The 24,259-nt window shown below is 37.2% G+C and overlaps 1 protein-coding gene across 1 annotated transcript in view; it reads left to right on the forward strand.

Annotated features, from left to right (window-relative positions):
• Nucleotides 1-24,259, forward strand: part of LOC121873162 — a 433,416-nt gene that overhangs the window by 114,773 nt on the left and 294,384 nt on the right. The window contains exons 4-6 of the mRNA XM_042376488.1: nt 1,051-1,162; nt 11,549-11,752; nt 22,529-22,667. Of these exons, the coding sequence (XP_042232422.1) occupies nt 1,051-1,162; nt 11,549-11,752; nt 22,529-22,667 (455 nt within the window). The remainder of the gene's footprint in view (nt 1-1,050; nt 1,163-11,548; nt 11,753-22,528; nt 22,668-24,259) is intronic.

Raw genomic sequence — 24,259 nt, forward strand, 5'->3', positions numbered from 1 at the left:
ACTAGAGAGGTACAACCTGTATATAATGCAGTGCAGTGTTGATTTAAAGAAAATAATCTTGAATTACACCAAGAGAACTAAAATTTATGGGTGAAATGGCGCCATGGGGTGACTTCTCTTCTCCCTTCTCCACCCCCATTCTAATTATCATCATCATCATCATCATCATCCAGGAGCCTTCTACATACACACCTCAAAGTAAGTGTACTTTACTACCTTTTTTGTTGACTTCAGGCAATTTTCAGTGAGCTGGAACCAATTACCCAAAAACCCATTGAAACAATGGTTTTGGTTAACGAATTTCTCATTTAACGAGCAAGCTTCTGGAACGAATTGTGCTCTTTAACCGAGGGACCACTGTATAATACTTCTGATAAACTTCCTATGTACTTATTTTTGAAATAATGAATGTGTGTATCTTTATATAATTTAGCTAAATATCTTTCTCGTCAGAAACGGTCATCCCAACGATTATGAATAAACTCATTTAGAAATACATCATTACTTCAGGACTAAATCAGACAGGTTTACAACAGCCAATCAGCTGTAACTTTTGAGGAGGGAGCGGGACATCTTTCCTCAGCTGGCAAAAAATGCCCTATAGTTACCTTCTGTAATAACAAACTTTTGTGCAACCCAAAAATTTTTATAATGGGACTTATGGGAGGCATTCTGTATCCTCAAATTTTTGTAAACTGAGTGTTCTCTAACCCGGGTAGTGTCTGTAATGAGGTCAGTAGTAGTAGTTACATTTTACTATACAAAAATACCTGAGTACAATATTGCATTAAGGGAAAAGTATTGAAATTTTCTGATGAAATGTGGGGTCCAGACCCTCATCCCCCCATCCACCCCCTTCCTGGATCCACCCCTGTTATCTTGTCAAAAGTCAAAATCACTTGGACAGACAAGGTTGTAGCTCAGGAAAAAACATTCCCTTGATGGCTCAAATTTTATTTTTAAACTCATTATAACATCAACTTGGCATCCTAAACTTTAGCCATAATATTTCTTTTGAATGCTTTATTTAATATTAATGTATCATTACAGGATTCACACAGGCTTAAATGAAGCTGAGGTCCTTAAAATTTTCTGTGATGTGTGTGATGCAGTGTCAAGACTTCATCATGTCAACCCTCCCATCATTCATCGAGATTTAAAGGTATGATATCTTGCTGAGTGTAAAGGTATTTGCTTTAGACAGTTACATTTGGAGCAAGAATATTAATATCTAGATTATGGCACCAATTTTATCCTACAATCAACACTTGGGAATATCTGAACCAGTATATTTTACCTGAACTTTTAATTATACAGGTGCTCCTCCACTTGCCAACACTATACAGGTGCTCCTCTACTTACCAACACTATACAGGTGCTCCTCTACTTACCAACACTATACAGGTGCTCCTCTACTTGCCAACACTATACAGGTGCTCCTCTACTTACCAACACTATACAGGTGCTCCTCTACTTGCCAACACTATACAGGTGCTCCTCTACTTACCAACACTATACAGGTGCTCCTCCAACACTATACTGCCCTCTACTTGCCAACACTGTACAGGTGCCCCTGTACTTGCCAACACTGTACAGGTGCTCCTCTACTTACCAACACTATACAGGTGCTCCTCTACTTACCAACACTGTACAGGTGCTCCTCTACTTACCAACACTGTACAGGTGCTCCTCTACTTACCAACACTATACAGGTGCTCCTCTACTTACCAACACTGTACAGGTGCCCCTGTACTTGCCAACACTGTACAGGTGCTCCTCTACTTGCCAACACTATACAGGTGCCCCTGTACTTGCCAACACTATACAGGTGCTCCTCTACTTGCCAACACTATACAGGTGCCCCTGTACTTGCCAACACTATACAGGTGCTCCTCTACTTGCCAACACTATACAGGTGCCCCTGTACTTGCCAACACTGTACAGGTGCTCCTCTACTTGCCAACACTATACAGGTGCCCCTGTACTTGCCAACACTGTACAGGTGCTCCTCTACTTGTCAACACTGTACAGGTGCCCCTGTACTTGCCAACACTATACAGGTGCTCCTCTACTTACCAGCATTCAGAGGCATTAGTAGACATGTCCATATGTCTTGTTCATGGGTCATTTATGTTGACATTAATTATCCATTACATGCTTGTGATAGGTTAACTTTACCAGTGAGCTCCTTTATCCTGTGGCTTGCCTACCTTACATGGAGAGCAGAACCTCATTCAATATACAGTAGAAGTCCAAAAATCCGGACTGCTTGGGGATTGGGTCGGTCCGGATTTTCGGATTTTCCGGATTCTCAGGCAGTACTTTTAAAATTAAAATTTAAGGAGGAATAAAGAAGAGATGAACAAGTACATTTTGATAGTTTATTCATTATCAAATAAAGCATGCTTCATTTATCAAAACGAGCAGTTTTAAAGAAAAATAAAGTCAACACTAGACAAAAATGTAAACAAACTGTCTAATACCATGACGAGTCTTGAAATTCCTAAGCCATCCATCACTAAATGCGCACTCTGATTCAATGTTCATTTGCTCCTTAAAAGATTTTGCTTTGGCAATAAGCATCGGCCCAGAAATTGCCATACCTTCTGATCGTTTTAACAAAAACCATTCGTGCAACACTTTATCAAGATTTTCTAATTTGGGCCAATGTAAACTTTTTCTTTCAGCAATTTTAATGTAAGGCTCAGAAGAAGCTGTGAATTCTAGAATTTTATTCTTTGCCTTTTTTATATCATAAATTGTAGACTTTCCAATTTTGTATGTTTCCATTAGAACAGCATTGCTCACATTACATTCTAGTTTCTTAATTATTTCAAGTTTGTCACTCAAATTCAATGTGTTCTTCTTTTTCTTCACACAACGAAGTTTATCTACTTTAGGGGCCATTATTATGGGCCTGTACTCTGTACATGGAAAGAGTAGGACTCAAAATTACATACGTTGTCACAGTTTGATTGCTTGTTTTAAAGTGGCGATCGTGTGGTCGTTTGTTGTCCCTGTGCAGCTGTGGCATTCACGCATGCACACATACACACAAAAGATTTATAGTGCCTCAAATTTTACATTTCAGTTCAAGCTAATTACAAAACTAACAAAATTAGCTACCTATAATTTACAATTAATTTTATTATTAGAATTATGTAAATTAATTTTTTAAAGCAACTCCATTCATTCACGTAACCCACAAAAGCCCGCTAAATTTAAAAAGTTTGGATTTTCGAAAAGTCCGGATTCTCGGGTGGTCCGGATTCCTGGCATCCGGATTTTTGGACTTTTACTGTATATGCTGCTTTTAATTTACAATTACATAATACAGATGATTTGCAGGTACAGGTAATTTTCTTTTTGTTTGCATCTATTAACCTCACTGGTGGCATTGTTGCCAAGTTATACTTGTCACTCTAGCCACATGCCCCTAGCCCTCTCCCTACCAGACCATGTTATGGTTATTTTTCAATTTGTAATTTTGGGTTGATATACAGCCTTAAGGATGCTTTTGTTGTCAAATGAATCCCCCAAATTTGTATGATAACAAACTCCATAATTGTGAATTCACTTAAAATTCATGTAAAATCATTAGCAACCCATTTTTCAAGATTCACAATCAAAATTTAGCTATCCATGAAGCCGTTGGAAGTATTGGGACCGACCTTTGGCATATGTGGATCTCCCCCACAAACTCTGCAGTTAGTCAGTTCTCCTCCTCTCACTCCAAACAGTACATGTACACAGGAAGGGGGTTGCTTAGTGTGCTGCGGCACCTCAATATTTTGGGTATAAGGTGCTGTACATTTGGTGGTAGCATTCCCAAAACAGGGTGAAGTTAGTTTTAGGCTTAAAGATTTTATCTTATAAAATGCAACAGACTAGACTTAGCAGAATATAACTTCCATTGCTGGAATCCTTGCAAGATAGCGAATAATTTGAGTATGAGCATTACATAGTTTGCACAAGAGATAAAAATTTTTGTCCTTTAGTGTAGTACATTTGAGTACATAGTGAGTACAGTAATATGTTGCTCAAAATTATGGCTTTTTCACAGGAAAAAGTCTGTATAACTAACCCCAGTGGTCAGGATAATATGTACAGTTGTACCCCACTTAACGCGGTCAATAGAACCCAGAGGGTCCCGTGTTAAGTGAAATCCGCGTTAAGTGAACAACAGAACATATGGGATTAATTCCAATAGAAACCGGCCTGACCCCCAAACTCCACTTTTTGAAGACACATAACTATGTTGTAGTAAAAATAACATCTTAATTTTATGATGGTACATGCACACAATTAATACTTAGAGAAATAGAGAAATACAGTCGCCAAGTTAATGTCCATTCAAATAATGGACATGACTCCCTCCCCCTCTCACACTACACTGCCAGCTCTTCCCTCTCTGAGAAATTGTTGGGGGAAAACCACTAAATTTTAATAAATAATACCTCCAACTAAAGTTAGGATAATACAATTGACATTGCTGGATTCCTTGTAAGACCAGGAATATTTTGAATATAAATGTCATATATTTTGCACAAAAGATAACATACTTACTCAGATTAAAAATTTTATCTAAAAGTTGTATGTCTAATGCAAAATATATGATGTTTATATTCAAAATGATCACCAAATTATAAGAATTCCAGCAATGTAAATTATATTCTGACCGGGTAATTTGTATGAATTTTATGAGCTAAAACAAATATCTTCAGTTAATAAAAAAAAAAATAATCTTCAGGACACTATCTGTCAATCAAAGTACCCCACCTTGTCTCCCCCACCTCTTCCAACCGCACGGTCAGTCCCAACCCTCCCCCCCACCTCCCACCAAGAGAAAGAGTGGGTGAAAAAAATAAATTTTAACATTTTGTATTAAATAATACCTCAGATTAAAGTTAGGATAATATAATTGACATTGCTGGATTCCTTGTAAGACCAGGAATATTTTGAATATAAACGTCATATATTTTGCACAAAAGATAACATACTTACTCAGATTAAACATTTTATCTAAAAATTTTATGTCTAATGCAAAATGTATGATGTTTATATTCAAAATGATCACCAAATTGTAAGAATTCCAGCAATGTAAATTATATTCTGGCCGGGTAATTTGTATGAATTTTATGAGCTAAAACAAATATCTTCAATTAATAAAAAAAAAATATTCTTCACAGGGTAACAGATGGTCGGTCGTCCCTCTCCCCCAACCCCACCAACCATCCCAAGGAGATGTGTGGAAAACCAGAATACTTAACTTTTTGTCATAAATAATACCTCAAACTAAAGTTAGATAATATAATTGACATTGCTGGATTCCTTGTAAGACCAGGAATATTTTAATATAAATGTCATATATTTTGCACAAAAGATAACATACTCAGATTAAAAAATTTTATCTAAAATTTGTATGTCTAATGCAAAATATATGATGTTTATATTCAAAATGATCACCAAATTATAAGAATTCCAGCAATGTAAATTATATTCTGGCGGGTAATTTGTATGAATTTTATGAGCTAAAACAGGCAGTCAGGCAGGGTGGCGGTGGGGCAAATCTAAAAATAGCGCTTCCAGCCGGACACTCACCGCATATGTGGAAAAAATCCGTGTTAAGTGAAAGTCTACCTGGCGAGGCACCGCAAGATATGATAAAACGCGTTAAGTGAAACCGCGTTAGGCGGGGTAATACTGTACTGTATTTTTGGTGGTTTTTTTATTTCATTATTTATCATTTGTATACATTTACTACATTTGCCGGAAGATTCGGACAATGGCTTTTTCAAACAGGTGGTTCCCCCTTTTAGTCCGGATCTTCGAGGGTTCACTGTATCTGAATTTTCCAGGTATCTCAACTTTGACCCCTTTGGTCCTATTCAGTAAAAATTTAATTGACTTCAACAATCCGAACACAACCGAAGTCATTTGTTAGCATGTCTGCCACCAGTAGCACTATAACCACTTTGTTAAAAAAAAAATACTATGATAAACAATAAAATTGATATAATAGAGTATTATATTAGGGTGTGTCATAGGAGGGAAGATGAGCTAAAACTAATGGCCCATCACTTTTTTGGTAGATTTTAGTGCATATAAAAAAAAAATAATTTCAGTTTCAATATTTTGCGACCTTTTGCTAGGTAAATTTTAGCGTGAAATTTATCGAAAATCTAACGTACCCAGCTGCATTAGTGCATTACAATTAAATAGTGAACATTGCTTTCTGACTTCATTCTTTAACAACCCAACTAAAATATTTTTCTGTTTCAGATTCTGATGCGCATTTATAAGTTGATAATATTTGCGATGGCTGCTTGTGTCAGGACGAGGAACCAAAAATCCAGCCATCTCAGTCACTATCTTGGGTCTGGGAGAGAGCTCCTGAAGTCGAGTTGCCTACATTGAGAGATGCTTTGAGATACGGTGTTTTAATCAGGCAAATCAGTGAAAGAACCCAAGAACTTACACAAACAAAGACATTGCCAGTGATATGACCAAAGCTGTCTTGGCACAGTACACTCTGGCTAACGCTCAGTTCAAGCCAGTCATAACAAGTCAGAAGAAGTTTATTGAGAGACTGCTAGCCAGTTGGGAAAAGGCAAGATATCTCTCTTGGGAGAGGAAAACTTGCAGTTAAGGACAGCTTTGCCAAGCAACTGGACCGGTTATTTGACATAATTACTTGCAAGTGCCCAATTGTTCTCTGATCCTGGAGTTTTGGGATGCGATCGTGACTGTAAATCCGAGGCCCACATCTCCTGTATTTGCAAGCGTAGACTATGAAGATTCCTGTGATCGAACTGGCCTTTGTCAAAAGCACAGAGAAGGCAGCGTATAGGGAGCTCTCATGATTTCTAGCCAAGATATTCCGGAGTCCAAGAGACAGGAGGCTGCCACAGAGAGACAGAAGAGGAGAAGAGTTGCCGAGGAAAAGAGACTTGAGAAGGCCCATGGTGAGGTAAAAAAGGCCGATGATTGGAGTCAAGCTGATTCAGAGTTTAATGACTTTCCTATGGCTGATCCGAGTGCTGACCAGGAGAATGGTGACTTTGTCCCTAACCCAGAAAATAATGATCCCAAACCTTCCAGGCATAAGATTCGAAATAGGGGAAGATATCCCGAGCATAGCTCTGGCCAGCATGCGACACCACACTGGTCGCAGAGAAACTGCAGAGATAGCAACAGCTGCTGGGTTGACGGTGGTTTGATAACACCTGATGATGTTCACCTGGTGATAGATCATAACAAAGTAAGGAGAGCTCAGGATAAACTTGTCAGTAACCTAGAAGAGGAGTTTGATAAGGGGATAAGAGAAAATGGAATCAATTGTTTGTTCTTTGATGGGAGAAGGGATGACACTAAAGTGTTCATGAAATTGGAGATTCTGACAAGTTGTTCCCTGCCATGGTGAAGGAGGAACACTACTCCTGCTGCAGTGAACCAGGAGGGAAGTATTTGTGGCATTTCACTCCAGAGAAAGATGACATCAGGAAACCAGCTGAGATAGTGGCAGATAACATTGTGAACTGGCTCACAGAGAGGAACGTAGACCAGACCCTGCAGGCCATTGGAGGGGACAGCACCAACACGAACACAGGGTGGCAAGGGGGGTCATACAGTGGATAGAGCGGAAGATTGGGAGGAAGCTGGTCTGGATTGTTTGTGACCTCCACACCAACGAGTTGCCATTCAGACATCTGATCCAGGAGCTGGATGGCAAGACTCTTTCAAACAACAGATGGTCTGGTCCTCTTGGCAAGATGCTGGACTCTGCCACTGAGTTAGAAATAAATCCGAGCTTTGAAAAAATCACAGTTGGCCCTCCACTCGTTGAGCTTGCACATACTGTCATTGACGACCTGAGTACTGACCAGTACTATGGTTGCATGATTTGCAGTGCCATCAAAACTGGGGTCATGCCTGATAGACTTGCTTACCTGCAGATAGGTCCAGTCTCCCATTCTAGGTGGCTCACAACGGCTCTCAGGTTCTGCAGAATTTGGTCATCATCATAAACTGAAGGAACCAGCTTCACAACCTGAGACTTATTGTCCCAATTCATGGTAGTGTCTACTTGCCAAGTGGTTCAACAAAGGTCAAGTCATCGTTCTCCGAAGGTCCGAGGCATGTTCTCTTCCAGCAGGCTCCTGAGGAGTCAGCCAAGGCTGTTCAGGTAATGGAGCAGACTGTGAGGAGATCTTCCTGGTATGCTCATCCCGAGGCAGTTCTGCAGACAATGCTCTGGAGTAAGGATGAGGAGGAGAGAAGAGTGGCAGTCAAAAAGATCTTGGATATGAGACTTATGAGAGGATCTGGGCATGACGAATCAGTTGGTGACGATTCCTTCAGGGTCAGGAAGACTCCTGAAGTCAATCTAGGTGCCAAGACTCTCACTGATCTCATAGATCTGGATAACATCCAGGCTGGCAGTGAGCCCCCTCTTACCTGCAGCCTCACCAATGTTCAAGTCAGAGCTTTCCTGGACAACCCCATGCATGTCCCTGCCTGGCCTTCGCACACCCAGAGTATAGGCGTTGTGTACAGCAAGTGAGCGAGGCCAGCAGTCACGTGTACAGCCAGGAGAGGAGGGAAGGCTACATCCGAGCTCAGGTGGTCAGCAGGGAGGTGATGAGTAGAAACAGAAGCAAGAAAGACATGTTCTCTATGGTGTGCAGCAACACCGGGTCGTAGTAGTAAAACCGGTTTTTGTATTTGATGATTTTGTTTTCTAAAGGAATATTAAATTTAATAAATGTGTCAAGATCATTCGTTTCACTATTCTGGATCATTTTCATCCTAATAAATTCACCTGATACATTTACTTTACTTTAAATAAGCTATTTAGTGGTGTTGGTAAAAGGGTGGGAATACTGAATTTTCATAAGATTTCAAGTTAAAATTTACCTAGCAAAAATGAAAACTTTTCAAATCTGAAGATATTACATGATTCTGCACATAGAACTACATCATTAATACCATGGGCCGATTTTTCAAACTCAAAAAAAAAAAATTCGCCTCCAGATGACACAACTTACTGTACAGTCATGCTACCGTTAACGCTCGATCCCAGGTTCAGCCTCTCAAAAAAAACGTGACGCCTGCTGGACCACCACTCCACGACCCCGTGACGGAGACATGATGATCCTCCCCATACTGGTCAGATATTATGTGTTAAAGGAATATGCTTCCTTACTTAGGCTTTTTTAAGCATTTGCCTACAGGTGAAATGTTAACCTACATCTATTGAGGATAAAATCTTTCACCTACAAATTGACAATAACACATTTGCTGTAATCAAACATATCTAGTTGCCTCAACAATTGCAATCCCAGTTGCAATTGGGGTTGCAATTTCAAATTCTGTGGCATTACTAAAAATAGTAAAGTCTCTGGTGCATTCTAAGATTAAGAGAGAAAACGGAGGACTCAGGCGTCCTGATGCGAGAGAAAATGGACTCATATGATGGGGGACCAAATAAAAAAAAGCATAGCTACATGTTTTGTGAACTACAGTATTAAGCGTACCCTTTTCATCACTTTGTAATAAACCTAGCCATGCTTATGTGTGTTTATGATATTTACCATAACATTATATATATATTTAGTGGGTATAAATGGTCGTAAAATGGGAAACTTGGGGTTGGGCCTTGGGTAAATGATCCAATTAGAATAAATCCCATAGGTTCTGTACTTTTATTATCGCCGGGGTCCCAATTAGGCGCGATAACCAAGAGATGACTGCATTGTACTGTATATACTTGTGACACTTGCCAGTTGCTTCTGGTGTTATGGTACAGGGGTACCTAGTGACAGCACTAGGATCCCGCTTCCTTTATCAAGGAATAAACAATTAAAATTTAAATTGAAAAAAAAAACACATTCAAATAAATTACTATCTTACAAGAATCCCTCCAATGTAAGTTATATTCACCCAGGTCGTTTGGGTGGAAAATTATGAGAAGAGCTTAGTCACTCTTAAGGAATGATAAATAAACACGCAGGCCTTCAGTGCCAACTGTCAAATCATATCTCAAATAAATAAATAAACAAACAAACAAACGCCAGACATTCTGTCACCCCACCCCCTTCCCGTCTTCCCACCACCCTCGTGTTCAAGATAAAATATTGGTCAGTTCTTTGTTTATTTTATATAATATCTCAGACTAAAGTTAGGATAATATAATTTGCATTGCTGAAATCCTTGCACGACAGAGATTAATTTGAATATAAGCGTCATATATTTTGCTCAAGATATAAAAAATGTAGTACATTGGTGTACAATACTGTAGTACATTTTATAAAAAGTTTTTCAACTGAATTTTTGGGTAGATTTACATAAATTTGTTCATTTATTTTCATCCATTTACATGCACACACCATACTAAAAGAAACGTAAAAGAAATAAATGACCTTAGTGCAAAGCTGGAGTGCACATGTACTAATTTGATTACGGTACTAAAATTGTTATGTCTAGTGCGAATTACAACATGTTTATATTCAAATAAATCAGTATCTTACAAGAATCCCAGCTATGTTAATTATATTTTCCTAGGTCATATCACTGGCATTTTAAAAGGAAAGAAGCTTAGTAGGACTGTTAAATAAACACACAGAGACCTTCACCTCAAACTTATCACCTCAACCCCCCCAACCCCTCGCTGGGTGGCGGAGCCATCAGTCCCTCCCCCCAGCCAGGCTTTTAGGCTTACAGTTTTTATCTTATATAATATCTCAGACTAAAGTTAGGAGATTATAATTTGCATTGCTGGAATCCTTGCAAGACAGCCAATAATTTGAATATAAACATCATATATTTTGCTCAGGAGATAAAAATTGTTGTACATTAGTGTACAATACTGTAGTACATTTTATAAAAAAGTTTTTCAACTAATTTTGGGTATATTTACATAGATTTCTTAGTGCAAAGCTGCAGTGCACATGTACTAATTTGATTACGGTACTAAAATTGTTTTGTCTAGTGCAAAGTATAGCATCTTTATATTCAAATTAATCAGTATGTTACAAGAATCCCAGCTATGTTAATTATATTCACCCAGTTCATTTCACTGGCTTTTTATAAGAGAGAAGCTTAGTCACCTAAGAACTGATAAATATACACGCGTTAGACCTAGGCCTGCGCCAACTGTCAAACGTACTACCTCCCCTCCCCCCACGTCCCCTCGCTCGCTCCCACCCTCTCCCCCATCTGCTCGGCGTTGCTGGAATCCTTGTAAAACAGTAAATAATTTTAATATAAACGTCATTTATTTTGCACAAGAGATAAAAATTAATCACCTGTATCACATTACAGTTGTGATTTAACAGTAAAAGTGTATATGTATGTATATAGTATTCCACATACACATAAGTATAAATAAAAAGTTTGTGATGATCGGACAATGTCCATTTCGGTTAACGTCACGTTTCCAAGAACGTATCTAGGACGTTAACCGGCGCATGAGTGTATATGATATTTCCTGATTATTTTTTATTATGTAGTTATCGGTAATAATGTTTCTTGCTTTCCTTTTTTCCAGGTAGAAAATATCCTCATCAGTAGTGAAGGTAGCTATGTTTTGTGCGACTTTGGTTCTGCTACGGCACGGGTGTTGTGTGGGACAACTGACGGTATATCTAAGGTGGAAGAGGAAATTCAGCGCTATACTACTTTAGCTTACCGTGCTCCAGAAATGATCGACTTGTACCTTGGCCGACCAATTACCACGAAATCAGATATATGGGTAGGTTACTTTACCTTTGTTTCTCCTATGAAGTGGTTAGGTTCAGTAGATCTTATAGTATTATCTGTGTGTCTTCTTCTTATAGTGCCTTATTTGTGAGGTTATTATGAAATGAACATAAAATTAGCTCACAGTTTTTCTTCCTAGGTAAAGTGTTAGGTACCTTTGAAAAGTCTTCGTCTATCAACAAAAGTGATACAGTAGAACGTCGATTTAAAGCGATTCAATTTAAGATTATTGATTTAAAGCGACACCCACAATTAAGGACAATGTTTTAATTTAAAGCGAATCTTTTCTATTTTGCGCAAGTCAATCTGGCGCATCATATTTAAAATTTTGTGCCTAATGTTTCTCTGGGTATGCTACACTGTCCTAAGGGCAAAGCTGTATTGTACATGTACTCAAAATAATGTACTAAATGATTACTAAAATTTTTGTCTAGTGCAAACTATAGCATGTTTACAGTCAAATTAATCACTATCTTATGAGAATTCCAGCAATGTAAATTATATTCTCCCCGGTCACTTCTGTGACATTTTATAAACAAAAAACAAAAACTCAATCTAAAGGCCGTAAATAAACAATTAAATACTTCAGTAGACCTTCGGTGCCAACTGTCAAACATGTCACTGTCGCCTACCCTCCCTCCCTCTCCCCTATCTTCCCAGCCAGGGTTTGGTTGTTTAGGGCTTTTAAGTTTTTATCTTATATAATATCACAGACTAAGGTTAGGAAAATATAATTTGCATTGCTAGAATCCTTGCAAGACAGCGAGTAATTTGAATATAAACGTCTTATATTTTGCACAAGAAATAAAAATTTTATCCCTTTGTAATAAAATAAATTAGAACATGTCAGTTCAGTGACATTTTAAAAGAGAAAACTTAGTCACTCTTAAGGACAGATTAATAAATAAGCACTGGACCTTGGCATCAACTGTCAAACATATCACCTCACCTCATCCCTCCCCCCATCTTTCCAGCCAGTAAACAGACCATTTTACGTCCTATAATTTTAACTGTGTTGATTTATGAGTGTTTGTTTTCACATAATGCTACAAAAAACAATGTTTTGTTTATTCTAGGAGATGGGCTGAGGTGCATCTGGGTAGACTCTCTGTCTTTATAGTATTTGGTGTTTCTCTCAAGTACTGTACCAAACTACTGTAAATTATTCCATTGAAACAACACTTTGATTTAGTGCGAATTCGGTTTAAAGCGACCTCTCTTGGAACGAATCTCATGTTATAGCGACGTTCTATTGTGTACAGTATCTTTGTTGAAAGAACCAATAAATGCATAAATATTGTGATGGGACTCTAATTTATATTTTTTTATTTATTTTTTCCTTTACTGTATATGGTAGAGGGCAATCTAACTGGTATTACATGATGCTTTCTGAGAAAAGTCTCCTAGTGCAAAGGAAATGTGAAATTACAAAGCAGTGTGTAATTCATTCATTATTGCATAGCTGATTGTGTTACTGACTTAGAACAATTATTTTGTAACATCATGATCCTGGACTTGTATAGGTTGTCACACTAAATTATTAGGGAAGCACTGTTAATTCTAAGAGTATAAGTATAAGTAATTGTTTTGGTCTTATGGGAGTTACCCCACAATTTAACATTCCTTTTCAGAACCTACCATGGCATGGGTACTGTGCAATGCTTAGTAACAGTCAACATTATCCATATGGCCAATGGTAATGCAGAAAATAGCATTCTCATTCAGTCAGACCAAGTTCATGTCTGAATTCATTGTTGTTTCAAGTAGGGATGCACCGGAGCTTAGTTCCGGCCAGAGCCTCAATTTTTATTCCGGCCGAAATTTTAGAAAAATAACCGGCCGGAACTGGAAATTTTTATTGTGATATTGGTTACTGTTTCATGAATTTTACCTTCAGTTTCTTCAGTACTGAACAGTCTACACTTCTGGTTGTAACTACTTATTTTATAACCAATGCTTCTTGGTAACAATGTAACAGTATGTAACACAGTAATGGGGAGAACATAATACTGTACTGTATACGTAAAGGTATTACAAGCCGACTCTTGTAATTTTCCACAAACTGCTTCAGGTTACTAACTTGGTCAAAACACTTCACATCATCAACTTTTATCAATCAAATATTTGACACACGGCTCCACATCAGTCCAGTTTGGTGTTTCACTCAAGGTTATCCACTTGAAACAAGAAGAATCTTCCATTGGTTTCATCCATATCTCAATATACTCCAGGCATCTGTCGTATAGATTAACTATTTCAGCACAAAACTTGGTACACTCTTTTTCATTTCCTTCTGTGCATTTTTGAGCAAGCAATCCTTTAACTTTCAAGGACATAAAATTCTGACTCTTGCATTCTACAAGCATTTTATGAACAGATTCTAAATTTTTCAACACTGCAACAACCGAATTGCTTTCCATTTCAATTGCTTGAATGTGTGTGTGAAATATATTCATTAATGGGTGTATGTGCCAGAGGTAAATCTCACTCATTTCATTCTCAAAGAATTTTTTAATTACTGTGGGTGGTTTGTCTTGTGATAGAAAGAAATATTTCAAAGCAGGAAAAATCTGTATTAGCCTGGCGATGCCAGGCAATAGTGACAGTCAGCGAGTCTTACTATGGGAGAGGAGCTTCCTGTATTCAACTTCAACAAAATCACAATACTCCTTGAGCTGCTCAGTTCGAACTGTGTAGATATGAAAATATTGATAAATTTTTCAGATAATATTTTCAATATCAATATCCATTCTTTCTGCAGAATGATGGACACAGTTGTTTAAAATATGCGCTGGGCAACCCACTCCAATTAATGATCTCTTTTGAAACATTTTCTTCAAATTTGCAAACACATTATTACCGTCTTCATTACGCCTGAGTCCTCCAAGCATTGTATTGCAGTTGTCACCTGTGAATGCAACACATTTCTCAGAGAGACCATTTTTCTCCAGAGTTTCAATTGTGTCTGCAGTCTCATTAAGTGTGTTCTTTAACTCAATCCGTTTTGACTGTAAACCACCATTCTTCCAGTCAAAGTACTGAATAATTACAGGAAATAGCTTTATTGAATTGTGATTACTTCCATCTGTAGCAATTCCACAACATGCTATCTCATTTTCTTCAAGATTTTTCAAGGCAGCATTAACAGAATGCGGTGCAAGCACAAAATTAACAATTGCTTCTGTTTTTGTTTGAGCACTAGAAAACTTCTTTGCCACCTCAGAATCAGAAAAAGTCTTTTTAACCAAGACACATGAACAGTTCATGGACGTGAAGCTATTGTGATGTTTAACAGTGTGAAATACCTTCTGCAGCAGTGACAGCATCTTCACTTTTACTACCTGGTTTGACCAAAAAATCTGTCAGTTTCATCGATGAGCCCTCTCCTTGAACTGCTCTCTTGTGTTTGCAAATCATTAATACTTTTATTTGCCACAGAGACGTACATTCTTGGTTTGCACACCAAACACTGCTCTTCCCATTCATCCCTGCCTCTCTTAAAACATGGGAGTTTGCTCTGCAACTCGTTATAGAAAAAAATGAGTTGACAACACTGCATAGGCGACACGTGACTTATCAGCTGACGAAAACTGAACGAGATCTCTACGGTTTCCACCTCCCCTCTCTCTCAGTCTCTCTCTCTCGTCATTACAGTTTCATGTTTTTTTCCGCGGAGAAAATGATGGAAGCTGAAATTCCGGACTTTCGAAGAATTGTAAAAATTACTTCCGGATGAAGATTTTGAGACCTAAATGGAGGACATGTCTGGGAAAATACGGACGTATGGCAACCCTATGTGTCCTCCAATATTGCAGTTTAAGGTGAATCATCGTATCATGAATCATTAATTACCTTTAAAATAAAGTAATAATATTGAGATGCATTCCCAAGTGTGACCTTTTCATATCTTTTGTGTGACTTTTTACGCTCTTTTCCCACCAAACAATTAAATATGCAAACTATATTCTTTAAGTAATGTTTATGAATGCACCTTATACAATATAAATAAATAATAATAAGGTCACACAAGAGGAGATGGGACGCCATTGTTTTTGTTAGTGTTTACACCCGTGACGATGGTTGTACATAAGAAACTGAAGAAAATAAGACCCTGGTTGTTGCTGTAGTAAAATTAATGTAAAATATGAATACAGTAAGTCCTCGCTTAACTTCGGGGTTACTTTCCTAAACACGTGACGTTATACGAAACAACGTTAAGCGGATCAATTTTCCCCATAAGAAATAGATAAAATATGGGAGTTACATTCCTGAGCCTCCCTTTACCCCATGAAATACATTGCATATACAGAAAATCATTGCCATTTCTATAGAAAATAGTGCATACATATACAGCTACTAAGTTTGTATTGGTACTCACCGATGGGCAGAGGTGGCAGAGTAAGTGTGTGGTGGGTAGTGAGGCAGATGGCGGGAGGGGAGGAGGGTGGCGAGTCACTGAGACTCTACCGAGCCGAGGGAGAGTAGAGCAGCCAGACAAGAGAGGGTGATGTGCCGTAAAATGTAGTCTGTGACAATGCAAAACTACGTAGTGTCGGATCCCCGGGATGTTAAATTAATTTTTGGTTTCTAAAGTTTTGCGACGTAGTACCGAAACAACGTTAAGCGGGACGACGTTATACGAGTACTTATTGTATACAGTCTCTCCTTGACTTAGGACAGGGTTCCGAACTGATGACCAGGTCATAAGTCGAATTGGTCGTAAGTCGAAAATGCGAAAATAATACATGGAAATTCTAAAATGAAATACGGTACAGTAAAAGTAATCAATAATGAAAAATGAATAAAGTGTTACTGTGCACTTGTCTTTAATGCAGTCAGCTGAATGCACACGGGGCCTCAATAATTTTGTAATTAAACATGGAGACTACATTAATTGGATGAAGCAGAGGCGGAGACAGGGCTGGTTGGGTCTTCAATTTTGCTTTCTTCAGACAGGTTAACATACTTGCTTGTTGAAGGAATTGGATCATCTTTAGGGAGTGAAGAGGCAGCAGTGGTGGGGAGTGAGGAGACAGCAGTGGAGGACTTCTTGAAATACACGTCCAATTTAGGCTGCACAGTTTGCCTTTTCTTTTCATTGTAAATCTCCCTGTAGCAAGCAAGTAAGTGCATCTTGGATCAGTCTGTCAACTTTTGCAAAACTCTCAACATTTTGATCCATTTCTTCAAACATTTGCATCCCCTTATTAATAGTAGCAGATGCCTCTGCCTTGTCCTTCAAAATTGTTGATATCGTCGAGTGAGAGAAGCCAAGGTCGCGTGAAACGGTTGCTACCGTTTTTCCATTTTCATATTGCATTATTATTTTCATTTTCATCTCAAAAGTAATTGACTGTCTCATTTTCTCAGCACCACGAGAACTCTCACTTTTACACTTGCCAGCCATTTTAAAGGGAATTAGAAACAAAAATTTTGTCAGTACACAGCGCGATCACTAACAACGACTGCCAAACACCAACTGAGCGGGCTACGGCGTGGATGCTGTACACCACGAGGCGGCCCAGCCCACGCTGTCGTACGGGACTGAAATGTTTCGGCACTAGAAAATACGTAATTTAAAAAATATTTTATACGACTACGGCGGTCATATGTCCGGGTTGTCGTGAGTCGAGTAGGTCGTGAGTTGAGGAGTACTTGTATATGTTTTAAATAATGTTTATTTAATTTTAATAAATGGAACAATAGAAGTAGCTAACCACTAATGGTAAAGAAAAAAGCGAGATGGATTGGGAACGCCAACGTATACGTGCTCACTCAAGGAAACATAGCGGTATTTAGCTCATTAAGAATATGCACAAAAGATTCATTATTGTTTATTACTGAATTTGTATTTGATTGAATTAATGTTTATATATGCAAAATGAACAATACAATTTACTAATAATATGTAGAATATTAAAATGCACAAGAGGAGACGAGACAGCATTGTTTCCCTTAGTGTTTACACCCGTGACAATGGTTCTACATTAGAAACTGAAGAAAATAAGACCCTGGTTGTAGCTGTAGTAAAATTAATTTAAAAAAATGAATATGTATGCTTTAAGTAATATTATTTAATGTTAATAAATGGAACAATAGAAGTAGCTAACCACTAATGGCAAAGAAATAAAGGGAGACGATTGGGAACACCAGCATACAGTAAGTCCGTACAGTATTACCCCGCCTAACGCGGTTTCACTTAACGCGTTTTATCATATACGCGGTGCCTCGCCAGAGCTGAACTTTCACTTAACACGGATTTTTTCCACATATACGCGGTGAGTGTCCGGCTCGAGACGCTATTTTTAGATTTGCCCCACCCGCCACCCTGCCTGACTGCTTGTTTTAGCTCATAAAATTCATACAAATTACCCGGCCAGAATATAATTTACATTGCTGGAATTCTTATAATTTGGTGATCATTTTGAATATAAACATCATATATTTTGCATTAAACATACAATTTTTAGATAAAAATTTTTCTCTAGGTAACTATGTTATCTTTTGTGCAAAATATATGACATTTATATTCAAAATATTCCTGGTCTTACAAGGAATCCAGCAATGTCAATTATATTATCCTAACTTTAGTTTGAGGTATTATTTATTAAAATTTAGTGGTTATCCCACACATCTCCTTGGGACGGTTGGTGGGGGGTGGGGGGGAGGGAGGGACCGACCGACCATCTGTTACCCTGTGAAGAATTATTTTTTTTTTTATTAACTGAAGATATTTGTTTTAGCTCATAAAATTCATACAAATTACCCGGTCAGAATATAATTTACATTGCTGGAATTCTTATAATTTGGTGATCATTTTGAATATAAACATCATATATTTTGCATTAAACATACAATTTTTAGATAAAATTTTTTCTCTAGGTAACTATGTTATCTTTTGTGCAAAATATATGACATTTATATTCAAAATATTCCTGGTCTTACAAGGAATCCAGCAATGTCAATTATATTATCCTAACTTTAATCTGAGGTATTATTTAATACTAAATGTTAAAAACTCTGGAAGGGAGGATTGGTGGGGGGGGGGGGGAGGGTTGGGACTGACCGCGCGGTTGGAAGAGGGGGGGAGGCAAGGTGGGGTACTTTGATTGACAGATAGTGTCGTGAAGATTATTTTTTTTTTATTAACTGAAGATATTTGTTTTAGCTCATAAAATTCATACAAATTACCCGGTCAGAATATAATTTACATTGCTGGAATTCTTATAATTTGGTGATCATTTTGAATATAAACATCATATATTTTGCATTAAACATACAAATTTTAGATAAAATTTTTTCTCTAGGTAACTATGTTATCTTTTGTGCAAAATATATGACATTTATATTCAAAATATTCCTGGTCTTACAAGGAATCCAGCAATGTCAATTGTATTATCCTAACTTTAGTTTGAGGTATTATTTATTAAAATTTAGTGGTTTTCCCCCAAAAATTTCTCTGAGAGGGAAGAGCCAGTGAGTGTAGTGTGAGAAGAGGGGGAGGGAGTTGAGTCCATTATTTGAATGGACTTTAACTTGGCGACTGTATTTCTCTATTTCTCTTAAGTATTAATTGTGTGCATGTACCATCATAAAATTAAGATGTTATTTTTACTACAACATAGGTATGTGCCTTCAAAAAGTGGAGTTTGGGGGTCGGGCCGGTTTCTATTGGAATTAATCCCATATGTTCTGTTGTTCACTTAACGCGGGACCCTCTGGGTTCAATTGACCGCGTTAAGTGGGGTACAACTGTACATGTGAAAACATATCGTCATTCCTCTCCATAAGAATATGAAAGCACCACTTATTACTGTTCATATATGTTTTAAATAATACTTACTAATGTAAAACAAAAATTCTACTCACCAATGATGGTAAAGTCTAAAATATAAGGACAGCCAATGATGATGTGTGTTTTTATTCAGATGATGAAGTCATCAGGTTCAAATCTGGCTGAAGCTGAAGCTTTGCATAAAGATATCATAGCTGTTGCTGAAACTGTTACTGAACTTGAAGTTGTTGCTGAAGCTGCTTATGATGCTGAATTTGATGATGTAGCTGAAGTTGATGGTTTAGGCCTTTGAATAATAAAGCTGTCGAAAGAACCTTTCACAGCCGCTTTATTTTCTCATTATACATCTTCATTAGAGGTCATATGTGTTTTTCACGTCCTTGTTAATTTTAATGCTTTGTTCTGTTAATGGATCCACTTCAGAAAATAATTTTATGTTCATTGTTTGCTCCATATAATATCCACAGACCTCTCACCCTTTTCATATCGTTTTAACACATTTAGTTTCTCGGCTAAGTTATACACTTTCTTTTAGCTTTTGAACCAGCACTACCATCACTTGCTTTCTTGCTCGTGTTGAATAGGGACGCAAAAATGCAGTAAGAAATCTGAGAATGTTTTTCTCCTTTTCCTGTTCACATGTGTGAAAACAAAAGGCCCACCAGCTGCGACTGTTTATACTAGTGATGTTGGCATCACCACTCAAGCCTGGCAGTCTCCATGTGCAAGGCTTTTTTTTTTTTTGTAGTTATTATTTGTATGAAAATGAAATTTTATTTAATTTTTATTTTATTTTTGTCGTAAATCCAAATAAAATAATGGTGTAATTTGAATTAGGGCCTAAATTAACCAGGATCTTAAATATGAATCGTCGTTAGTAGAACCGTCATTATTGGAGCCTTTTCTGTAATGGTGAAGGGATACAACTTTGTTCATTTACAATTTCCCTAAAAATACCCACTAATCCCCCACCCATGAAAGGGTGACCTGACATTCCTTCAGAAGGTCAGTAATATGAGACCACTATTACTCCACCCTACCTCCACCTGACATTAAGTCAGGTCTGGTCAGGTTTACTCCAAAAATACTTTAGGTTTTGTCTTTATTCAAGACATTTTCAGAAAATACTCTTGATTTTCAACCTCTGAATTTGTTTCTAAAGCCGTAATTTTCTGAAAAATTACGGCTTAGACAACGATTTTCCGAGAAAATTTCAATTCTGGCTATCGATGAGTTCCGGGTTTTAGGGATTCTGGCTAACGGAGATATTACTGTTTTTCAGGCTTGCACTACTTGTACTTTATACAAACATTTAGACTTGATTGGCTTTTGAAAATCATGGATCAATGTTTAAAGGTCTTTGATATCAAGTTCCCTGGAAGCTCAAATACATCTGAATGGCTTTCTCTTAACCAACCTTGAAACTAGTTAGGTTTTGATTGGCAGTACCAGATCTTAAATGATTGCCTTCCCAGTCTTGCCATTTGACTATTTACTGCCCAAGGAGAGTGAAATTTGAATAGAAATTGGAAGAGATGGGGGGGGGGGGGTTAGCGGGCAGTCAAAGTAGAGAGATTTTTTGATTAATGTTAGTTTGACAAGGCATTGGAACAAGGGACTTTGAAGGATCTCTGTGAAAAGAAAATTTTATGTCAAGGATCGAAGACTTTGCCATTTGAAAGAGCGAGTTACAAGTGTGGTGTGTTAAGTGCTTGAACCATCCTGTCCAACTAAATACTTTGCACCAATCTTGTGTGTTACCTTTTCCCACCACGAAATTAAATCATCCTACCAGTTTTTTGACAGATATATTTCTAACTTAAATATAATCTATATAATCTATATTGGAGAAGTATACTGTATATGTCCCTCTTTCCAGATTTTAATTTCAAGTTGTATCAATCTTTTTATGCAAGAGGGCCAAACTTAAAGTCTAGCAGTACTCGGAGGTCACACAACTGTTTGAATGATGTGAAGTGAATAAAATAGACTATATTCAAATGTATGTGTTTATTCTTGGAATTTAGGCATGTACAAAACAAACTGTGAACTAAAAGCAGAGTACCTTTTTATATCCAACGTAAAGAACATATCTAACTTCTGGTATTCAAGCAAATATATACCTGAAATGTAGTGTCTGAGTAGTGAGCCAATTGATGCTATCTGTTTCAGAAATTCATGAATTGTCGATCTGATCTGAGAAGTTGCCAGTCTCAAACAATCAATGTTAAAAGTTGAACATAAACAGTATAAACAAAAACGGAATCTCAGATACGACGATTTATGTACTGTGTATAAAAATTTGTTGGCTGAATCCAGCATCCTTGGCCTAGACTATGGTTGAAGTTAGTCCTAAAGGTTTGTACAAATACTCTACACCTATTTTTTAGGGTTGTGCTTCTTAATTTAGGACACATTCAGGATATTTTCTTGGCACATAACCACATCACCCATTCCTAAAAGGTTATAGAATCTTGCAGTTAACATTAACATTTGAGGACCCATAGATTGTGACTGAGGAACTGAAGTATAAAGTCTGACTCTATGAGGGAGGTCATGAAATGAATAACCTGGATTCTCATCCTCCAACCTAGAGTTTGGTTCTCTTTTAGCAGAGAACTGGCAGGGTTTAGGTAGGAATCGATGTGGTTGGAGGATATTGAAACAAAAACTCTTGAGTTTTCAACTCTTGGTCTAGAGCCTCAATGGCCTTGAGATAACCAGCAATCCAGATATGGAATTTGGATTGTCATGTTAGGAAGGTAACTTGCAGCATAAAGATAGTCCATGTGGATAATGTATTATTGCCAGTAAGCATTACACACTTCATAAGCAGTGGCAGACTCTGCATGGGGTTGCTTAGTGGTGGTATCTCATAGGTCAAGTGTTTTGTCCCATTAGCTATAAATGGAATTTAAGGCATTGTTCCTTCATTTTGTGTAATGTAGGTTTTCTTGTTTCACCCACTCTCAGGCCTTGGGGTGTATGCTCTACAAGCTCTGTTTCTTTACTTTACCATTTGCGGAGAGTCCATTGGCAATTTCTTCTGGGAACTTCACTATTCCGGATAATGCAAGTGCAAGATTCTCCATATATTTACAATCCCTCATACGTAAGTCATTCCTGTGTTGTTGTATTATTTGTTAAGAGTTGTAGAATTACATGGGTGTTGATATCATCATCATTGACATGGGTGTTGATATCATCATCATCATCATCTTCAACATTTTATGGCGATTTTCTACAGTCTTTTTACTATTAAAACAATCAAAAGTCAAATGTCTGTCTTTTAACACTTTTCCTGCTACAGTAAAACCCCATAATTCAAAATAATAGTGGCTCTAGCCCTTACGAATTATGAGATTTTACGAAATGTGGGGGACACCTCCAAAAGGAAAAACACAAAACAACGGTACTTTTCTGTTATCTCCCTCATTCAAAATTTAAACATTGCTAATTACAGTTCCAGATTTTGAGTTATCATAGAAAATAGCTCAAACATTTAGGGTTATCAGATATAATGGCTCAAACATTTAGGGTTATCTGATATAATGATGCAAACATTTAGGGTTATCTGATATAATGGCTCAAACATTTAGGGTTATCAGATATAATGGCTCAAACATTTAGGGTTATCTGATATAATGATGCAAACATTTAGGGTTATCTGATATAATGGCTCATACATTTAAGGTTATCTGATATAATGGCTCAAACATTTAGGGTTATCTGATATAATGATGCAAACATTTAGGGTTATCTGATATAATGATGCAAACATTTAAGGTTATCTGATATAATGGCTCAAACATTTAGGGTTATCTGATATAATGGCTCAAACATTTAGGGTTATCTGATATAATGGCTCAAACATTTAGGGTTATCTGATATAATGATGCAAACATTTAGGGTTATCTGATATAATGGCTCATACATTTAAGGTTATCTGATATAATGGCTCAAACATTTAGGGTTATCTGATATAATGGCTCAAACATTTAGGGTTATCTGATATAATGGCTCAAACATTTAGGGTTATCTGATATAATGGCTCAAACATTTAGGGTAATCTGATATAATGATGCAAACATTTAGAATTATCTGATATAATGGCTCATACATTTAAGGTTATCTGATATAATGGCTCAAACATTTAGGGTTATCTGATATAATGGCTCATACATTTAAGGTTATCTGATATAATGGCTCAAACATTTAGGGTTATCTGATATAATGATGCAAACATTTAGGGTTATCTGATATAATGGCTCAAACATTTAGAATTATCTGATATAATGGCTCAAACATTTAGGGTTATCTGATATAATGGCTCAAACATTTAGGGTTATCAGATATAATGATGCAAACATTTAGAATTATCTGATATAATGGCTCAAACATTTAGGGTTATCTGATATAATGGCTCAAACATTTAGGATTATCAGATATAATGACTCAAACATTTAAGGTTATCAGATATAATGGCTCAAACATTTAGGGTTATCTGATATAATGGCTGAAACATTTTAGGGTTATCTGATATAATGGCTCAAGCATTTAGGGTTATCTGATATAATGGCTCAAACATTTAGGGTTATCTGATATAATAATGCAAACATTTAGAATTATCTGATATAATGGCTCAAACATTTAAGGTTATCTGATATAATGGCTCACACATTTAGGGTTATCTGATATAATGGC

This window comes from Homarus americanus, unplaced genomic scaffold, assembly GCF_018991925.1.
Source record: "Homarus americanus isolate GMGI-L3 unplaced genomic scaffold, GMGI_Hamer_2.0 scaffold32929, whole genome shotgun sequence".
NCBI classification, from domain to species: Eukaryota; Metazoa; Arthropoda; class Malacostraca; order Decapoda; family Nephropidae; genus Homarus; species Homarus americanus.